Source organism: Pristis pectinata, chromosome 3 (genome assembly GCF_009764475.1).
Source record: "Pristis pectinata isolate sPriPec2 chromosome 3, sPriPec2.1.pri, whole genome shotgun sequence".
In the NCBI taxonomy this organism is placed as follows: Eukaryota; Metazoa; Chordata; class Chondrichthyes; order Rhinopristiformes; family Pristidae; genus Pristis; species Pristis pectinata.
Genome location: NC_067407.1, coordinates 46,307,906 through 46,329,376, shown reverse-complemented (window position 1 = coordinate 46,329,376; position 21,471 = coordinate 46,307,906). Strand labels below are relative to the sequence as shown.

Sequence of the window (21,471 nt, the reverse complement as noted above, 5' to 3'; positions counted from 1 at the left end):
GAAACTGTCTGTCTGGTTCACTATAAGCATCTCCATTGTCAAATGAAAATAGCTTTGACTAATTAGAGCAATCTATATCATATCCACTGTTCAAAGAGGTACCTTACTAATCAAGTTTTTTCTCATTGCAGTTATCACTGGCTTCCACATTGGCACATACAGCGGACAGGTAAATAAGTCACAACTATGTCTACTCACTGTATTGCTCAAGTCACTATGGTTATCTTAACAGTTAGCTTATTTCTTTCCTTGCTCTGCAACAGTTCTTTAAGAAATTAACCACAGTGTTATCAAACATAGCTTTGGTTAATTTCAAATACACTTCTATGAATGTCTCACGAAATGAAGGTGATCGTGAAGTCTGCTTTGGTGCACGATTCTGGGGGGGGGGGTGGTGCAATATCTGAGACCTTTTTCAGATGGATGCAAGTCCACAATGGAACGACACTGCACAGTTTAACACTTCTCTCAGAGGCAGAAATAATTGTGATTTTACTTAGGGGAAAAAATTAGGGTGAGACTGGAAAACAGAGGTTGAAAATGAAACAATTATATTGCAATTACACAGAAATTGTATTCAGAAGCCTTCAACTTGAACCAGGTTAGTACTGTGTTGTGGTTTCTTTTTTTAAACAAGTCAATCATAAACTGCAAGTTTTACAGGCAAGTTAAGATCTTGGACAAACATTGCTTTTACTCTTCAGATATGGTTGTCTGATTCTCTACTCCTTTCACTCCACTATCAGCAGTTCTTTCTTCCTTCATTCAATAACTCCCATCCTCTAACACCTTGTGCAGCAATAGGAAGTACACCAGACACAATGACCAGAGGAAACATGACCTATGACTTGCACAAGTGGCAACTATCTACCTTGTCACAGGTCCTTCAATGAGTTTCAGTTTATATCACATGGTCAGCAAAATAATTGCATTATTATATTGTGGTGAAAGGGGAAAAGATTGAATCTGATTTTATTGCTAATTTCTTTTTACAGTTTCACCTGTGAATTTCATTTGAAGCATTCTTTTCCTGAAGAAAATTGGACTTGACTTGAAGAATTTGAAAGCATTAGCTTTCCACTTCATTTTCTTCAGGCACCTGTGGTACCAGAGACCTGGTAATGATATGTTGTGTATTATTGACAATGCAGGTACAGCTCTTGAGCAAATTGGTTGCATCACATTGGGCATTTTCCAAGTTATCAGAACTAGGGGTTTGCCTGGCTACATTGGTGCCTGTTATGTGAAAGTTACACAATGGGAGAACACCTCATTCACCGTATTCAGCATTGCACGTATTGTTCAGAGCTGATTCATCCTGCACTTGCATTATCAGCTCTCTGAGAAAGGAACCAGAACCAAATGTGCGATAAAAGAATGCATTAATATATCACCGTGTTAGTGGACAGGGTGATGAGCTTTTAGTTTGGAATAAGATATGGGTGGCTGAACTTGATCCAAATTTTGGAAAAATGACAAGTCAGCAAAGGGCGTATTGATGAAATGATGCACAGGCTAGCTTAAAGATTGATGGTGACTTGCAAGGGCATGGAGATGGAAGGAATTTTGAAATTTGGCTGAGTTGTGCAAAAAAGCTAAGATGGAATCAGTAAGGATATGCTTGAGGAGCAGGGACCAGAGATTTCAATAATCTTGAATGTTAACCTGGGCTAGGGTGACTGAGGTAGAGCCAGTGTCATTAGTAAATCTCTACTTGGAAAACCCATGTTTCAGTGTGTTTTTCCCAAGGGGTAGTCGTAGTACACAGATGAGGAACAGAAGCAAAGGATAGAACCAAGGGGAAAGGGAACCACTGTGGGAGAGGCACCAGCCAGAAACACATGAAAGCTGTACCAATATGATGAACAACAGGGGAAGCTAAACATTTATTAAATGCTGCCGAGAGGCTGAGGAGGGAAAGGATCAATACTGCATTTGCAGCATGCAAAACTTTGTAAGACACAGATGATGTGAAAGGCATTTTATCATAGAATGATTACTATTAGAATCTGATTCGTAATTTTTAGTTAAATGTAGAGAAATTTCTAAACTTGACCTTTAAAATACATTTGAAATGCAGTGGCACACTGGAAATATGTAACAATATCCAGTGATATTGCATTTATCACAAATGATAAAATGTTTTATACTCCAGCCTAACTACAATAGTTTAGTTTAAAAATTTATATTTTATAATAATTTATAGCCTGCTGCACCAAGCAGGACGTCGCTAACAATTCCAGGGGGAAAGGTTAGTAACTCTACATCCAGAAAGAAAAAGTGAAGGGGAAAAGGAAACTTGTATTTGGCATGGAACAAACAATCAGCTGGAGGAACTCTGGGTTGAGCAGCATCTGTGGGGGGGATGGGATGGGGGAAGGAATTGTTTACATTTCAGGTCAAAACCCTGCACCAGTCCTCCAGCAGCTTGTTTGTTGCTCCAGATTCCAGTATCTGCTGTCTCTTGTGTCTCCTCCGTATTCGGCATGCCAGGGTAACATGCAACCTCACCCCCATTTTGAGGAGATGAGTGACAGTCAATGCCGGATATAAATGGTTGAAAAGCTGCCAGACTGGTGCAGAGAAACATCAATATAATGGAAAAGTTCTATCCTTCTGCCTGATATTTTCACGATCTACAAAACCTAGGTTTGCACATCATTGGATCCACAATACCCAATAACATTAAAGTATGGATTGCAATGGTCAAGGATGCAGCTATGTTTCACTAGAAAGTCAGGAAACCAGAAGGCAGTTTTGTTCCTTGACTTCTTAAAGGTTACCTTTCTTCTCTGTTGCTTGGGTCAGATTTCTTTCTCTCAGGTGCTAGAGGGCAACTGCTACTGTGAAGTGAGGGAGTGACGTGGTCTCCAGGAATACAAAGTGTTCTTAAAGAGCTGTTTCTTGAACTCTTATGGTTCAGGGCAGAAAGAAGTTGACCCGCTGTGAGACTGATTTACAGCCCTGGGCTGAAAACAGATTTTCCTCCTTTGGAACATACAGCATTCCCTTTGCCACTTCATCCAGGATGTCTACCTTGTACTCGATTCCTCTGGAATGAAGAGCATCACGTACACATAATTTAATGTGCTTGTACTCCAGAGGTAAGAAAGGGATGAAGAAGTCAATGAGGTTCTCAGCCACAAGGCCACTATGTGCAAAGCCACCTAGAAACAAACACAAGAATTATACCATCGCTTTAGCAACCATTTAATGTTTGAATGCTTTTGTTTATTGTGTCCAATTTACAATGGAGTATTTCAAAAACACTGGATCATTACACCAGTTCCACCATTAATATTCATGACTGCAGTTCTGATGCTGACTTTTCCTGATATTGGGAAGATGCATAAAAATCAGTCACGTCAGTTTTGTTAGCATATATCGCCTTGAACGTAATTAATTGATGGCCTTGTTGCTGATGAGTATTTACTGTTTGTATTTGTTGCTACTGTCAAGTTGACTGTGGAGGCATCACACTAAACCACCTTTGTTGTCTGCATATATGTTCTTGCAACCCTTTCCATCTCTTCACTCGATTCCCACCTTGAAAGCTTTCTTATCCCTCACACACATCATGCCTTTAATTGTTCCATAACCATCCCTTTGTGCTCTTATTCATCCAAGTGCTTCCCAACAGGGAATTCATTAGCTAGGCCATGGAATGCGAGTGCAGGGAGGTTATGATACAACAATATAACATGTTCATTAGGCCACAGCTGGAGTGTTGTGTGCATTTCTGGTCACCATATCATAGGAAGGATGTGATTGCACTGGAAAGGAACATATCAGTTACAAGGGACTCGACAGGCTGGGTTTGTTTTCCATGGAACTGGGGAGGGAAATCTGACTGAAGTGTACAAAATTAAGGAGCGTAGGTAGGGTAGATAGTGAGAAACTTTTCCCCTGTGGCAGAGGTGTCTATGATCAGAAGGCAAAGGCAAAGGTTTTGGGCAGGAGATTCAGAGAGAATTTGAATTTTATTCCACCAGAGGGTGCTTGGAATCTGGAATACACTGTTTGAAGTGATGGTGGAGGCAGAGACTCTCACAGCATTGAAGTATCTCTAGGAGTTCTTGAAACACCGTGGCACAAAAAGCTGTGGGTCAAGTGCTGGAAAATGTGATTAAAACACATTGGCTAGCATGAATACAGTGGACTAAAAGGCTCCTTTCCTCACTGTCCTGCTTCTAATATGAATTACCTTTTGATGTTGTAACTTCCCTTTGGATCCGATGTTCCAAGTCTTCCATGGTAATCTCCTCTCGGGCTCGTCCTGCTCGCCAATTTTCTAACACCACCCTGTTTATGGAACTTCCTCCGATATTACTAGAGTGGAGAAATGTTTGAAGGGAATTAGTATCAGGATAACACTGGACAAAACAATGGTGTTAGGAGTTCACCTTGGTTGTACATTAATTCAGTAACAAATTACTAACCCACCAGAAGCCCAGGGTGATTATTGAATTGAATCCAAGAGTTTATGGAAGTTGCTTAGCTTTACAGTTGGCTTGAAATCAAGTATTCAATAACTGGGAAAAAGCAAAAAGTTCAACAACGTTTCAAGCCATTTGGAACACTTCTGTTCCCCAACTTCATGCCGGTTATAAATTACCTTCGATTTAATAATAGTATTCTCTTTTGGGTTTTGCATTTGCAGCCAATGTAGATAACTTTCAGAAGAAAACTGATAGAGTAAGATCAGCACTTGTCTTAAAGTTCAATTTTACAACCAACACTCCACTTAATATTCACAAATCTATTAATTGCAAATATTCTTGATGTGTACCCTCAGCCCTCTGAATTAGAGAGTCATAAAGATTCACAATCCTTTCAGTGAAGACATTTCTCTGAGGCAACTACTTGCCTGAAAGCTAGAACCCACTTTTACCATGACACCAATGTCCAAAGACCCTGACCAGGATTTATGGGATTACTTGTTGCAGTAATTTTCAGATTCTCTAGTTTATAGTCAGTTGGTGTACATGCCTGTGGTATGTCTGTACAACATAGCAAGAACAATGAATCGCTTCACACTGCTCAGAGTCCAACCTGTGTCAACAGGGAGGAAACAGCATGGTTAAATGGCCAAAAGTTTCCCTTGTGTCTGACCTATTATATTGATTTGAACTCTACAGATTTACATTTAAAAGCCAATAACCCATCACTTCAGTTTATGAATTATAAAAGGTTACGATATATTGAAGTCCTGTACTTGAGCAATAACTGGATAGAAAATTAACCCAGATCTTCTGTTCCAGAATAAAACTTTTTCATCTGACGAGACAAAACTCAGTCACCTGGCAAGCGACCCTTGGGACCCCTGTACAGTTGTGCAATGTGATGTGGCAAGAGCCAAAGTCATTTTTCTTTAAACTAAATGCTCCAGGGAACAAGTACAAAATGCAAGCAGTAATGAAGAACGTACAGTAGCTATTGATAAAACTGGCCCTAATGCTTGCCGGGAAACCCAAGACTTGATAGTGTAAGTCAGCAGTAGCTGATTTCTCATGACTGAATACAGGTGCTGGGATTTTACTTCAATTGGCAGCAGAGGCAGACACCAGTTTCTGATTCTGGTGTGCTGGGACTCGGAGAATGCCTCCTCCCTCCAGTTCCCTACCATGGCTCCATTTTTTTGCTGCTGCAAAGCAATTGGTTCTTTTCCTCAAAGCTTCATCTACATCTGTGTTCTGACCCTTCGAGCTTTTCCAAGGTTGTCTCCATTATTAAGTGGAATGAATTCCTTTCAGGATTCAATTGACTGTTTCACTGAACCTTCACAGAGCACAGAAAGCCATTTGTACCTTTTACAGGGGTTTCTGCAGCTTTCCAACCAAACTATGATGTATGACTGGGAGAAACGACAAAAATTTGCTGTCAGTATTCACGTGGGCTGTTACCTACCATGCGTCTACTAATGGCATCAGGTGCTATCGGTACTCCAGTGTCACTCAGCTGTCTGACCATCTCTGCACCCTTGTTACTGATGACCCTACCCCTTCTTGGCTCAGCTCCAACATGACCAAGGCCTTCCTTCATGGCTTGTATCTGTAGCTCGTCTCAAGAGCTCTTTGCTTTCCATTGTGCTGCGCCCCTACCTTGGCACCATCACTTACTCACTTAATTTTTCCAATCTTACAAGCTCCCCTTGCATTCACTTCACCTCATCCCTGTGTTAGATGCGTGCATCCCAATCCTTATCCTCATCTCTTGTTTTTAATTATCAACTCCTCTACATTGTTGGCCCTTGTTTTTATGACTCTCTCTATAACCTTAAATACTCTGCCCTTGCACGTCCCCCCAAACTCTTCTTTGGTTAGAGCTGGGCATTTATTCACGTCTCTTTCCTATCTTGTTAATGGGCTCAAAGTACTCCTTCGAATTTATCCCTTTGGCTTCATTTTCAGACACTAATTCTTTATCTCTCAGGTGCATGCTTGTTACCTTCCTTTGACTTCCTTTCCCACTACACTCTATGTTGTATGCAAGATTTAGCTAGGGGTATCAATTTTAACCTCAGTCAATTTCCTCACTCATTACTTTCCCAAACAGGAGTCAATGGCTCTCTCACAGCTGCTCCAGCTAAGATCTTTAGTTAGTTGGGAGGAGCAAAAGTTATAGTTGGCTGAGACAAAAAAAAAATCAAATAAATGTGCAATTACTTCAGGACCTGACAGCCTCCACAGGCTGAATGCCTCCAGAGAATGTAGTCTTAACTCAGGTTATCTGGGGAACACGCAATCAGTTGCAATAACATTGATCTGCGTAGTTCCACATCTACAGATTTTTAAATAAGGTTGTGACATTGAAACTTTACTATTTGATCTTTGTGTAACATTTACCAATAGCGAGTTTGATTTGAGTTGGCAGCTTCCACCTGTCAGGGTTAAGAACTATTCAGAGATATTGATTTTGTGCAATTTTGAGTTCATTTAGTTTGTTTTTTTTTAAACTGTAGGAAGTATGAAATGAGGAATTGGCTGCAGTCACTGCATAAAACTGTAGCTGAAAGCACACAGCAACATCCCTCCCCCTAAATCTAATAGACCATGGATTCAATTATGGCAGATGTTAAACATACAGACAGTCCAAATCCCAGAGCTATGTCCACCTGCTTAAGAGCTACCTGGAGTCACCTTGGAACCAGTTCAATAAAACCTGATATATTAAACTTAACTGCAGCTACAGAGTGACTGGGGTCAGGTAGGGACCACAGTCTCTATAACATATGCTGGGAAAAAAAAACTTCTAAACCTCATATACGTAATAAAACGTAATAAAATATAGTCTTAATGGTAGGACTCTTGGCAGTGTGGAGGATCAGAGGGATCTTGGAGTCTGAGTCCATAGGACTGCGCAGGTTGACTCTGTGGTTAAGAAGGCATATGGTGTATTGTCCTTCAATTGTGGAATTGAATTTAGGAGTTGTGAGGTATTGTTGCAGCTATATAGGTCCCTGGTCAGACCCCACTTGGAGTATTGTGCTCAGTTCTGGTCGCCTCACTACAGGAAAGATGTGGAAGCCATAGAGAGGGTGCAGAGGAGATTTACAAGGATGCTGCCTGGAATGTGGAGCATGCCTTATGAAAGCAGGTTGAGGGAACTCGGCCTTTTCTCCTTGGAGAGACAGAGGATGAGGGGGGACCTGGTTAAGGTGTATAAGATGATGAGAGGTATTGATAGGGTAGATAGTCAGAGGCTTTTCCCCAGGGCTGAATTTGTGGCCACAAGAGGACATAGGTTTAAGGTGCTGGGGAGTAGATATAGAGGAGATGTCAGGGGTAAGTTTTTTTTTACTCAGAGAGTGGTGAGTGCATGGAATGGGCTGCCGGAAACAGTGGTGGAGGCTGATACGATAGGGTCTTTCGAGAGACAAGAGGTACATGGAGCTGAGTAATATAGAGGGCTATGGGTAAGCCTAGTATTTCTGGGGTAGGGAACATGTTCAGCGCAGCTTTGTGGGCTGAAGGGCCTGAATTGTTCTATAATCAATCTTTAGCAGAACTAAGGTTATTCTTGAAGCAGTACTTTGCTCACTTATATGCAGATACATCAACCTTGATATTCCCATGCAAGCAGATCCCTCATGCTACCAAACATGCTTGGGGAAAGCAGCTCAATATGCCACAAATAGAGCTGGAATCTGTAAAGGTCTCCTGTGGACCACCTTAGCACAGCAGAGCAGCTCTGATTTTGACAGTGACACTCTTGGTGCCAATTGAAACGTATAATCATCTTCAAAGTCGTTTGAAAGGCTTTAGCTCCAGTAGCTGGGACCAATAGTCCTGCCTTTTTTATTACGCTAATAACTCCATGACTATTTTAGTTGAGATTACCTTAATAAAATAAACATTGACTTTCTGAAGTCCACTCCATTCACGTGGTCATGGTGGTCAATGTAAGGCTTGATGGCAATCAAATAAGGCCTTGATGCAGCTTTCTGCCTCATCAAAAATAAATAAGGACTGTTGGCATTTTTGTACAGCCGTCAGTATGAACTGCTGGAGCTGAGCCTGAAAGAAAGAGAAGTAACTGTGAAGATTCCCACCTTTTATCAATTTGGGGTTTCCTTCCTCCTTTGGAATGTTGTTTACCTTCTGCTCACGCACCCTCACGCAGGGAGGCAGAGTCAGAATGACTCATTTAGACTGCTGAAGGCCAGTGTTCTGATGAGGAAATAGGAATGCTTTCATTTTTCCCAGTCCTATTTCTGCCTTACCCATGATGTTGAACAGAACAAAGAGCTCACATCTTTTAGGTTTGGGTGAGATTGAGCAGATAAACTGCTGCACACGATGTGTCCAAGTGGGCTGGGTATCCATTCAGTCACCTCAGTACTGCTTACCTTGTAAACGTCAACCAGGCCAGCATGTGGAAAGTGGAAGGGAGCGATGTAGAAATGCACACACTCGCTTCTTAGTCCATCTTGGTACAGGTTGTCTGCTATCATTTTTGCCACAAATTCTTGCCAGTGCCAGACCAGCCATGGAAGGAAAGTGTCAATGCTTTCTCTGGGTTTTCGTTTGCTAGGAAACCTTTCACTGCTTTCACCACAACCTCCTTGACTAGATGCTGCCCATGCAATTTTATGCTCAGGTCGTGATTAAGACCTAGTTAGAAAACACAAGACCAAATGTTACGGTAACCTTTCCATTTCTTCTTCAGAGGTGAATCCATTCTTAAGATGTTTATCTAAATGGCATATTTCTCAAAGTGAGTGTGATGGCAGAAATGGCTCATTATTCTACTGTCCATCTGGTGATAGTGAGGTATTTGTTTACCACAGTTCTAATCTGATGAAAATAAAACTTAAACTATTCCTTGTTTGTTAAGCCTCATGCCTGCTGAAGTTTTAAAGTGGAATTTCAATGGTGTTTAATGTAGGGTAGACATACCTCTAAAGAACTTTCATCAAACACCTTCTGCTGTGAGCAAGGGAATAGGCCAGCACAGGACCTCCATCTCAGTCAAACCTGATGATCAGGCAGCTTATAAATGACAGCTCAGATCAATGGATGTTGAGATGCAATCTGAATATGTTGGCAGCACCACAGCTGAGTAGTGCATTTCCAGTTCAACCCAGTTTACTTTAGCACCTCCCATCTATAAGATTACTTAGGCTCTCTGTGCAGGTTATCTGCAGGAAACTCTGCTCCAGCTTAATCCTATCCCTGATATCATCTCAAAGTAAGGAACTAGAACTAAAGCCAATGTTAACAGAACAGAATCAAAGCCCATTCACCTTAAAGTTAATAGGATATTTACTGCTCTGGTTTACTGGGTTGTTTCTTCCATTCCTAAAAATTAATCCCCATTTACCAACCTGTGATGTTGTTGATCAGCCGGCAATCTCCTGACTCACAGCATTCGTGCACACTGCAGTACCAACTCATTATCTCCTGGACCAAGAAGGACCAGGCCTCCAAAGTGTTTGCTGAAATAAAAGGAGCAAATGTTTTATACCAGACCAATAATAAGGTGTCTTTGAATAAAATGTTTAAACATCTTTTAAGCTTCTCTATTTAATAAAGCTAAAATACACTAAAATAACAGACTTTCTTGCCTTGATGAAGCTTTGTTTGAAATAGTACAGATTAACCAATTTGTACAAAATGTTGGAACTTGCATGGTCCGATCCTTCTCGGATAAGGCTAAGTATGGCTTTCAGCAGCCTGAAATCCCCAGGGGATCTCCTCAATGCATTGGTGCTTTGTCAGTCTTTCATTGATCCCAGACACTAATTTGAAGTGGGAAGGGAACGACGATAACCTGGAGCAGGGCTGAGAGCTGTAGCACCTGATGCTTCTCCAGCTTCATAGTCAGTACAGTTGGAAAATGCCCAGGTGTTTATTCATGTTGTGATGCAGGAGTGCATTGCTGAGCTTCCACAGTTACCGGCACATCGTGATGCTAAATTGCACATGCAGGTTGTCGGTGGGTTTGTGTATGGTTATCACTCGCCAACATTAAACTATAATTAAAAAGCCAAAAACTACAGTTGCTCAGTTTTAAATAAAAACTGAAAAATACTGGAAACAAATCAGCAGGTCAGGTAGCATCTGTGCAGAAAGAGGCAGTTAATGTTTCAGGTCGATGAGCCTTCATCATTGCTGAAGTGTTCTCTCTCTGACTCTCCACTGATGCTGCCTGACCTAGAGAGCATCTTGTTGCTGGTTTTTCCCCATCACTGTCACTAGTCAAAGGGAAGTTTGAGGGCAGAAAATTGCTCTTTTTAAAAGCCAGAAATGGCTGCTGGTAATCCAAGATTAACATACAAAATCCTGCATGTACTCGGGTCAGGAGGGAAAAACAGAGTGGATGTTTCAGGTTGATGACCTTTCATTGGAACTGGAAAAGTGGGGGGAAGAAAAGCAAGCATGTTTTAAATTGCAGAGAGGGGGGAGGGTGGAGAGACTTAAGGGAATGTCCAGGACAAGGTGGAGAGCGGGAGACCCCAGATGACACAAATGCTGTTGGCGCTGGGAGGGTGGTGAATGCTTGCTCGTCATAGATGGTCTGTCTAGACGCAAGTCAGTTGTGCATTTGGTGCTCAGGATGTGTTCTCTATGTTGGAGAAACCAAACACAGACTGGGTGATTGCTTTGCTTTAACTAGTCTGCTAGGATATCACTGAACTTCCAGTTGAATATTTACTTTACTTCTTCATCCCATTCTGATCTCTCTTTTTCTATTTCAACTGCCCCCAACATAAGTTTCAAGAACAACACCTCATCTTCTAACAAGGCATTCTGTAGCCCTCAGGATTCAATACTGAATTCCCCTCTTTCCTGTTTGCATCAGCCACCTGTAATTTTTCTCTCTCCCCACGGGAGGCCTGACCTGCTTAGTATTTTAAGCATTTTCTGTTTTTTTTTTAAAAAAGACTCTTTGTTGGTTTACTCACTTTGGGAGAGAAGATCTGCAGTTCTGGTGCGACATTTACAAGGTGGCTGTGGGGGCAGCATTGACAGTAGCTGGCTTTTCAAATCTATCTATGGAAATGTGGCAGTCGTCAGTGCCAGAGGAAAAGTCTCAGAGATTTTAAAAGATAGGAAGCCCCATTGTGCAAACTTTGTGGAAGAAAGTAGCAGAGGAATTCAATGCAAGCTCCAGCCCCCTGACAACTGGCAATGGTCCAGGAATGGAACTTGTTGTCCTCTGGGTGGCTCTGAAGCTACCCATGTCAACATGACCTCCACCACTGCATCTCCTGCCTCCCCTCCAAACCCCGCCCCCCCCCCCCCCCCCCCCCTTGTTTTCCCAGCTCCTGGTTTCAGGACAACTTAGTCATACAAGGCAAATCAAGACAAACACTCATTTACCATCTGCACATACCAACCTCTCCCTTGACTTGATATACCCACCCAGAGAGGTACTGCAGCAGTTTGTGGATTGGAGTATCCATCTTACTCACAGACCCCCAGCATAGCTAAAGAAAAAGTAACCTTAATCAATGCCAAAGAAATAGCAGCAGGAGAATGATTCCATTATGGAAAATCCTGACTTCATGTTCCACGCAGATGCACAAGTGTCTGTGGGAATGGGCCAAAGGTGAAGGCACAATGGCTGTAAAATGTTGGGGACACCAACGTAAAGCTCCTCAAAGCCCCTCCACTTCATGTGCTTTGTCGATAGTGGAGGATGGCCCTACCTGAACAATTCTCTTTTTGACAATGGGAAGTCTGGGTCCAGAGTGAAGGACAGGACTGAGTAGTCATAGTAACAAAAACTGCGACATAATCTCAAAGCACTTAAACAATTCAAGCAGAAAAATACCATCAGGCAAATTGCCTTTTCTGATGTTATTAGCTTAGTGATACCTGCTGTAGATTCCATATGGGGAAGAGGTCCTTGGAGCCAACCTTGCACGTTTAAATGTATGGGTGACGAAGGGACTGCATGCATTTTGGGAGGAGTATGCAGCTATAGTTTCTGGGAAGGCAGATTTGAGGTGGCAACTTTGACGAACCCATTCTGGCCTTGTCTTTCCACTCCTAATCCATGTCCAAATAAAGGAGCAACCCAAGAGAATTCCTCACAGAATCTCATGTATCGAAAAACACATCACATGGGTTAGCATACCCTAACCAGTATTCAAATGCTATTGCTGGAGATTTTAAACCAGATGAATCAGTTTTGCATTATGCAAATCTTGGAAATGGCTGGCAATTTATGGGCAGGACCTCAGTGGTTCAAGCTGATGAGTCATCAGCCTCAGGGGTTAGACTGCCATTTAACAGATACCATGTTGTACGCCAATGTTTGGGCTGGAACACTCCTAAGGTTACATTGCAGAACAGGTTAACATGTATTCTGTGGGCAATGACCTGTGTTTAAATGGAGTACTTCACATCAACTGAACAAGAATATAAACCTCTTCTAAGTCTGGAGGGAATGGGTGAACCTAATGAAGCTCTATAAATAAAAATGTGCATAACAGCTATTAATGTATATGACATATTACAAGGTATAAAAGTTGTCTTAAACTTGTATATCAGTGTAAAATATGAACTGATCTAGTGGTTTTACTATCTTAGAGTCCTTTGACGTGACATGTATTGTTTTTTTTAAATTTTCTCACTTGTATCCCAATGTTAAAGTAATTCCTGGCAATGGAATAATTTAATTAAATCTATAATTTGCTCCTAAATACACATTATTTTATCAAATAAACTACCCAAATCTCTCAACAAATAAGTTTGCAACTCATTTCCATACTTTCCCATGTACATCTTATGTATTTAACTCACCATTCTTCTTTGGGATGTCCGTCAACTCTTTGGTCTCACAGTCTGATTTCCAGATCTGTGCAGGAATGTAGTGAAAAATCTCCGAAAATGTTCCCAACTGCTGCTGAATCATGTTTCCCTTCACCTTTAGCAACCACCAGCAGAAAAATGGGAGCCATTGGATATTCATTAGGGACTCGCCAGGAGCTGAAAAGCAGAGGTTGGGGGTATAAGGGACGAGAAGGGAATAGTAGCAAACTTTCACTGCCTAAAATTTTCATTCTTGGTTAATATTTACCTTTACTTCACATTAGCCACGTGGACTGGCATAATCAGGTTAGTGACCTTAACAAGCCAGATAATTTTCCAATTTATTGATGCAATAAACTACAATGTTTACTGTAAAGGAGGGAGAAGTTTGTGTGAATCACAGATTCCATAAACTTCAGAGACACAAGTAATAACCATGAATTTTTTACAATAGTTTCTTGAAGCCCTCGGAAACAGTTCCACCTGTCTTTGCTGTTTGTTATAGAGCCATAGAGCAATACAGCGTGGATACAGGCCCTTCGGCCCAACCAGTCCATACTGACCATGGTGCCCACCCATCTAGTCCCAATTTCCTGTGTTTGTTTTCTAGTGCCTTACCTTTGAATGTTGGAGTCTGTTCAAGCACAAAGAGTCAGATTTCCAAGTCAGGTGCAAGTTTCACTTACTTTTTTGAGCAGGATCGTTGAGCAGCTATCAGAAGTGTGGTTCTATGTGTTTTCACTCTCTCCAGGTGTGCTAATTTACTAATGGACTCAGCAGGGAGCTGTGTACATGAAATCACGCAAATTTTGTGACAATAAGCAACGTCACAGAAGGACATTGGTTAACTATTCTAATTCATCAACTCTTCGACAGTTAGAAAAAAAACTGGCTTAGAATGTGGCTTGGGTGATTCGTAGAAGATAGTACGTTGGGTGGAGAGCACCAGAGAGGACAATGAGTCTACTGAAACACACCATGGGACAGATGATGTGTAGTCTGCAGCTTAGACGGAGTACTATTCTCATTAACGTGATTACTGCACAGATGGGATGTATCACATTGGATGGTACGCATTTCAGACACAAGCTAGATCAGAGTCTCCAAGGATCCATTGCTGCTAAGTACTACAATGGAGCAGAACTTCAAGTAATACATATTACATCAGGAATCATAAAACTGAACACTAGTGTCTGCAAAAGCCTGATTTAAAATAAAAGTTTCTCAATGTTGCTGATGAGGGAGGCCCCATTCTGCATTTCAGCAAAAAGGTAATTAATTCAAGGAAGGCAGTTGGCCCATTTAAGCTCATCCAGCAAGAAAAACTTTAAGACTCGCTCTATTATTGCATCCCATTGTTTCTTCAGCAGACCTTAATGTTTTCACCATAACTGCAACTTGTGTTGCTCACTTGTTCTGCAAGAACTGCTTCCTGACATCAGACCATAATTTATCTTAAATCGATTTGGATTTCTGTATTTTGTAAGACAAAAGATCATTTTAATTCTCCAGCTCTTCTTCCTAATATCAGTGACTATCGCAAATACCCAAGACCATCTTTCAGATACTTTCACCTAGATTGAAGAGCTCAGGTCTCTCCTACCTTGGACCTGTCAGTATGGGTCAGCCTCAGGATTCTTCCCTGCACAATCAGCAGTACATGAATCTCTAATTTATGCCTCGATAACCTGAACTGAATACAGAGACCGACTTGAATTGTGCTGCTTTGGCCACATGGTTCAACATTCTTTAAACTTTAGTGCTGCATATCAATTGGACATGTCGAGCATCATTCATTGTGACTCACATTTCTGTCATCTTCATTCTCAGCTTTTTTTATTATTTGTTCACGGGATGTGGGTGTTGCTAGCAAGACTATAATGCCTCAGCACTCTGAAATGGCATGTCACCAAGTTGGTGGGTCTGGAGTCACATATAGGGCAGACCAGCAAGGGATGGTGGATTTCCTTCCCTCAAGAATTCAAATGAAAGAGCTGCGCTTTAACAAGAATTTACTAATTTCACGGTTATTCCAGATTTATCTTACAGATTTACAGGTGGAGTGAAGCACATCATGCTCAACACAACTTTAGTAAAAGGAGAAGCATCTATCAATTACTTATCTATTTTTCTGAGCACATGATGGGGTGAAAAGAGAGAATTTCCAGCTAGAGATGAATTATTATCTGCTAAGCAACAGAGGTTGTGCAACCTCTCCTCCTGACTTTATTATGTGCTCAACAGTTTACTTGTCATTCATCCCAGATGTCAAATTTTGAAAAAGTAGAATTTCAAGCTACCAAGATTCCCACTTACCTGAAAAATAATGAAGAATCGGTGGGCTTTTCCACTTTATTAAGATTGCATTGTGTGAGTCAAGCCATGCAGAGCTGGATCAGGCAAAAAACTGCAGATGTTGGAAATCAGAAAATGCTGGTGACACCATCGTAAGAGCAGCATCACATGAACTGCAATAATTCTAGAGGTGGTCCCCACCCACCTGCAATATTTTCATTTTATAACCATCTAGTTTCTAATTTCAGAAACAGAGTGCGCCATAAATGACAAATAATATTCTTGAATGAACACTTACATAATTCAATTGCAATCTCCTACCGTATTTGACACACTTCCGCTATCACATCTGCTTAGCTGCTCAACCCTATGGGCATGTTCCTGCATGGCTTCAACCCTGTCTGCACATAGCCAACACATCTCCATGCATGACTTGCCTTTCCTCCTCACATCATCTTCAAGAATCCATTGCTTTCCTCATGTTTGGATTGACCATTCATCAGCTTGGCTTCTGCACGCACGCTTTTAATGTCCAGGATGCTGCAGGAAAATGCTTTGAACACATTAGTTACCTATACATTTGAAGTTTTTTAATGATGCCAATTCATACAACTATCCAGAACATGATGCATTAAGAAACTGTATTAAACAGGAACGTGCTTTGTATTCGGAGATAGTGTTTATGAATCTTTACGAATTTTCAATGCCAATAGATTATTAGTCAAATTTAAAACAAAATTCTGAAACTCTTAAGTTCAACTTAATTCAAACATTGGGGCATCCTTTTTATTGTGATTTTTTTAGATCAACAAATCAAAAGAGACTTCATTATATTTACATTGGTTTATTAAATCTTTACAATCAAAACTAATCACAGTAATCAAATGCAGAAATATATACAGTGATCATATCTACAAAATTAACCAGATCCTTTTACATCACAGTTTACATTTTACAGCTGTCCATTTTATTTACAGGTTTTTCTGCGGTGCCTACACCATTTCTGTTAGAGAAAGACATGGACTCTAGCACCTGCTGTGCAAATTCTACAGTCTGATTGACACAGTATGCCACAATCACAATGAAGGAACAGGTCCCAGTGTTAAATTTAATTTCAATTCAAATTAAAAGCTCTGAGGAAAGAAAATGCATAGCTATTTTTATAACTACTGTGCAAAATTTTCCTTTCCTTCCATAAAAAAAACAAGTTTTATATTCTGAATGCCTTAATTGTGTGTTTTTGATTTTAACATGAAACTGACATTTCCCATGTGATCTTAAACCATGAAACAGCTCAATCCAGCACCAACTACAGGACTTCAAAATCAATAATCTAATGAGTATTGGCAACACTGCATCAGCCAATGAGCTGGAGGTGGATAGACAATAATATCACAAATCAAAAAGTCTATTGAACACCAAGAAAAATCAATGTTCTCACTAAACAGAAGAAGGAACAAACCACAGCAATGTCTCCCAGTAAAACAAAGATAATGTCACCTGGAAAAATGCACTGTGTGAAGGATTTTTGGACACAAGTTACATGCATTACACCAGTCACTTAAAACAGTGTGGTATCCAAGCCAAATTGACAGTGGAATTGTCCAGTCATCTCCACTTTGGCGAACTATAGTATTATAACCAGTTGCAGCCTTTAAATAAGTAAAATACTCACTGCTGTAAATCTAAATATAAAAAATATTGGAAACACTCAGCCGGTCAGGCTGCATTGGTGAGGGGACAGAAACAGTTGATATTGCAAAAAGCTATGCCAGCCTTGAAATGTTCGTGGCTTCTTCCCCCCCACCCCCCTCTCAATATTTGTTGACTGATCTGCTAAATGTTTTCCAGCATTTTTCTGTTTTTTATAAAGCTGGTAAATTCCCTATTTAGTTGGGTTCAATAGGGCTTATATATGTTATGTATAGGCCAACAATATAATCCTACATCCTTTGAAACTCTTTTAGTTGAGAATGGATATGTTAACATTTAGCTGCTTTGTAATCACTCAGTCAATATGACAGATCATCTGAAGAATTAGCAGAGCTGTTGCATGCTCTGTAGCCTGCTCAAAATACAGGAATACCTCATCATATTGCTTCACCATAAAGTCAAAAAGTTGCAATGCAGAAGCAGTAAAATTGTTTACTGATCTTTCCCTTCCAATTAAAATAAAAAAGATTTTTGTGCCTAATTTTGTCATGGTTAATGGTTAAGCAATTTAATTATTGCAGATGCACTTAGAGTTATTCAATCTGGACCATACAGAAATAGACAACTTTAAACAAACAAAAAAAAAATCACTTCCTAATAATCTTATAATAATTGTAATATTTGGGTGAGCAAAGTAACAGCTAACTGTATACCTCCTACATTTAGCAGCATCTAAGCAAAAGCGTTCTATATCTGCAGGATACCTGCTCCAAATTATAGTGGAATTATGGAACTAAACAGATTTCAAAATTTGTCAACATCAATCATAATGTTATATAATAATGAACAGTAATATACAACATTGTTAGATACTGAAAATGTATACAAATGGTGGTTTACGGAGATAATCATTGATACTGAAAAATCGTGACTTACAGATTTTCAACTCCACTGTGAAATAAGAACCTAACTTTCAGAAGGATCCTTTGCAGTCTTACCCTTTGAGAACTGCAGGAGCATTTATTCACCCTGACAGAAGTACAAGTTTTGAATAATCAAGGATCCGAACAGTAAAGAAAATGTCTCTATTTGATAGTGTGCGAATTAGGCTTATTGATGGTTATATTTATAAAGGTGTGCATATTTTGCCATGTGCAAAGAGGGTTTAGTCCATAAATGATGCACACTGCCTATCCCAAAAGATCTTAATGTACACTACAGGACTTAAGACCACAACATTACAAACAAAACATCAGAAAACAATGTTTCCATATCCATTACATTCAATATTTAAAACTGAACTCCAAATACTCCTCGTTCTCGAAAATGTCAAACGTTCTTCTAAAATGAGTAACAGCTCAAAAGTATCATAAGTGAACTTTTTAACTTGTCGGGATTTTCTATCAAAGGATTCGCTTTGCCCCAAAGTTGAACTATTTGCACAGGGTTATAAAGGTTACAGAGTACGCTGACATACAAAGATATATCATTGCACTCTGTATCGACAAACTAATTTGTTAGAGAGGAAAAAATAGATCCATGAAACAACTGTGTCCTTTTCGAAAAAAATCTTTCTATTTTCTCTCCTCACTTCACACTTTGTTCGGGATACAATCCTGCAAGTGTTGTCCAGTTTCTAACACCTTATCATATAACTATTTCTCACACACACCCAGTCAGAGCCAGGAGGTAATGCGGCCATTGAACATCTACGTGCCCTCGGGTCAGGCACACAGTCATTCGAGATACCTGATGGATCAAGGCATGGAACTTCTGCTTATGTAATGCTAACCTGATGGACTTCCAAATGGAGGAGGCACCCTGACTCATATTTCCTTACCCTGGACGAGTAACAATGAGATCAATTGTAATATTGCGACTGAACTTCACTGATTCAGCAACACAAACAGAATAACACACCAGGCTGCACACTTATAAACCAAACTATGTTATCTAAAAACATAGTAAAAGAACAAGTAACACCAACTTCTATTTATATAGTGACTTTTAACACAGTAAAACATCGCAAGGCACTTAACGGGAGCATAAATCGAACAATTACACATGTTCATCAATTAATTATTTTTAGGTTTGGGATAGAGTTGCATCACTTTGAAGGGCATTAAAAGTAGTGCCAATTAACTACTTAATTCATGGCTCAACGTCCCACAGCTGTTAGAATGGTAGGGCTGTACGATAAATATGGAAGTCTATTGAATCAGACAGGAAAAAAAAATGTTTAAAATTCTATCAATTTGCAATTAATGCTTTAAGAAGGAAACTTTCAACAGGTAAAATATCTTGAACATTTAAGGTCAGCTCAAATTGCAGAGGAAAGTCTCTGACAGATAAATATTCCTGCAAAATGATCCATAGCATTGTGACCTACTTCACAACCATTAAGTTTTTTTTTGTTGTACATGACAGTGTTGGGCTTTCCCAAACTACTGGTCTAAAATAATATTCCATTGCATACTCCTAGCCTTACACAATTCAATTTTTAAAAAAATATAAAACATAAAAACACTATGTTTTGTTATAATTTTCATCCAAAATGGTCTTACAAACTAGTCCTGTTTGCATTAGTAACCAATACAGAGGAGCTGCCACCTGTTAACCATAAGCTTTTACAAGGTTAACCAATCTATCATCTGATATCAAAGCTGTAACTAGATTTGGATTCAGCAGTAGAATTATTCAGTTAACAGCTATAGGACAGAAGGTTCTAGCAAATGGACCAGATTTCTGTGTGATCCGATGTCCACAAAGGGAAAGTGTAAAATCAGTGAGTGCCCCTGTGATAGTCATTAGTTTTAATACCTGAATTGGCTGGGTGTTATCCCTGCAGCATATGAAATAGAAGATAACAGGCTTGGAAAGGTTTAGGAGTGTGATGGAGGAACATGGACAATCAAGACAGAACAAAGTAAAAATCAAGTCTGTTGTTAATATTTTTTTTCGAACCACAAGTTCCAATGTCTGACAACACTGAATCCTTTATTTTTTCCTCATTTAGTTGGGATGGTGCTGAAAACACTTGATAATAAATTTCATTGCTGGAGGCAGCATTGTCAAGAATTATTTCCAGTTTGTTAGAAAAACAAAATAGAAGCTAAAATCATATTTCAGTAATTACAAGCTTTTTAAAAAAAATAAATTAAGCAATCTGGTGTTTTAATCTGGCAAGTGGCTGTCAGCTTGTAATTATATAGTGGATAAATGCTGCAGAATAGTGTGGTTTTAAAACCTGCAGTAACACAATAAAATTAGTCTGAAGGAGTGTGCATGCGAATGGAGAAGGAGGGAAAGGTAGAAAATAATGAAAGACGTTCTCTCAACCCTGGCACATTTCTCACAGTCTGAGGCATGCTGTATCAGGAAAACCATTCATCTGACTGGTATCTTCAGATTAAACAGGTAGAAAAGATGATCAGTGTATAGAGGACCTTCTCCACATTTGAGAGTTGATACAAATCAAAGAGACAGATCGGCACATTATTCCAATTGATCAGGGAATGTCACTGTGCACTATTACACCCAGTTCATCTGGGGGAAAAGGAGGAAAATCCCATCATACAAATGTATGATCACGGTCATAGCTCGTCCTTATCCATCATTTCAAAGGCATCTATCTCTTCCTTCCAGTCTGATAACAAGGAGTCTATTGTTCGAGCCTCTGTTTCTTGACTAATATTTGGACTGGATTCCTGCTCTGGCTCTACCTCACTATCGGTCCCTTCCTTTACCTGATCTGAAGATTGAGCGCAAGGTTCTTGTCCATCTTCTGAGGTCCCTTGACAATCTGTCCTTTGCAGGTCCTGATCTTTGACATTAACAGTATCTGACGATGTGTCTGCAGGAGTATTACTTGGGTTCTGATCAGAACCGCTCAACATATCCAAAATTTCATTACTTAGTTGTATCTTTGTGCCAGGCATGATTGACTGATCACTGGCATCATCCTCGTTCACTGATTCATCAGCTTTCCCATTGCTTGGGATTTTAATGTAAGATGCTGCTTCACTCTGACATTCAAATGTGGTCGAGCTTGGCTCCCTGGATTGCAAATCATCTTCTGAATTTTGTTCCGATTCTTCCATATCCGGATCTAAAAATCAAGTATTAAAATACTTTTAAAGTTACAAGTGCAAACAATTGGACTTGTTATTGAGTAATTTTGGTCATTTATTTGCAACTGTGTGTTAAATTGTATTCAATTGGTGTTTTGAGCTCCTCCTACATGACAAAACATTGGTATTCT

The 21,471-nt window shown here is 40.0% G+C and overlaps 2 protein-coding genes across 2 annotated transcripts in view; both read right to left on the bottom strand.

Moving 5' to 3' along the window:
• Nucleotides 1-403: 403 nt before the first annotated feature.
• Nucleotides 404-13,577, bottom strand: tor3a (torsin family 3, member A). The gene is given in 8 exon segments (XM_052012322.1): nucleotides 404-3,167; nucleotides 4,205-4,329; nucleotides 8,340-8,416; nucleotides 8,418-8,516; nucleotides 8,849-8,967; nucleotides 8,970-9,113; nucleotides 9,827-9,937; nucleotides 13,254-13,577. Coding segments are annotated over 8 exon segments (1,092 nt in total). The 5' UTR covers nucleotides 13,423-13,577; the 3' UTR covers nucleotides 404-2,919.
• A 2,814-nt stretch (nucleotides 13,578-16,391) lies between these two features.
• edem3 (ER degradation enhancer, mannosidase alpha-like 3) overlaps nucleotides 16,392-21,471 on the bottom strand; it is a 57,794-nt gene continuing 52,714 nt past the window's right edge. Inside the window, exon 20 of the mRNA XM_052012154.1 lies at nucleotides 16,392-21,318. Coding sequence (XP_051868114.1) covers nucleotides 20,804-21,318 — 515 coding nt within the window. The 3' untranslated portion in view covers nucleotides 16,392-20,803. The remainder of the gene's footprint in view (nucleotides 21,319-21,471) is intronic.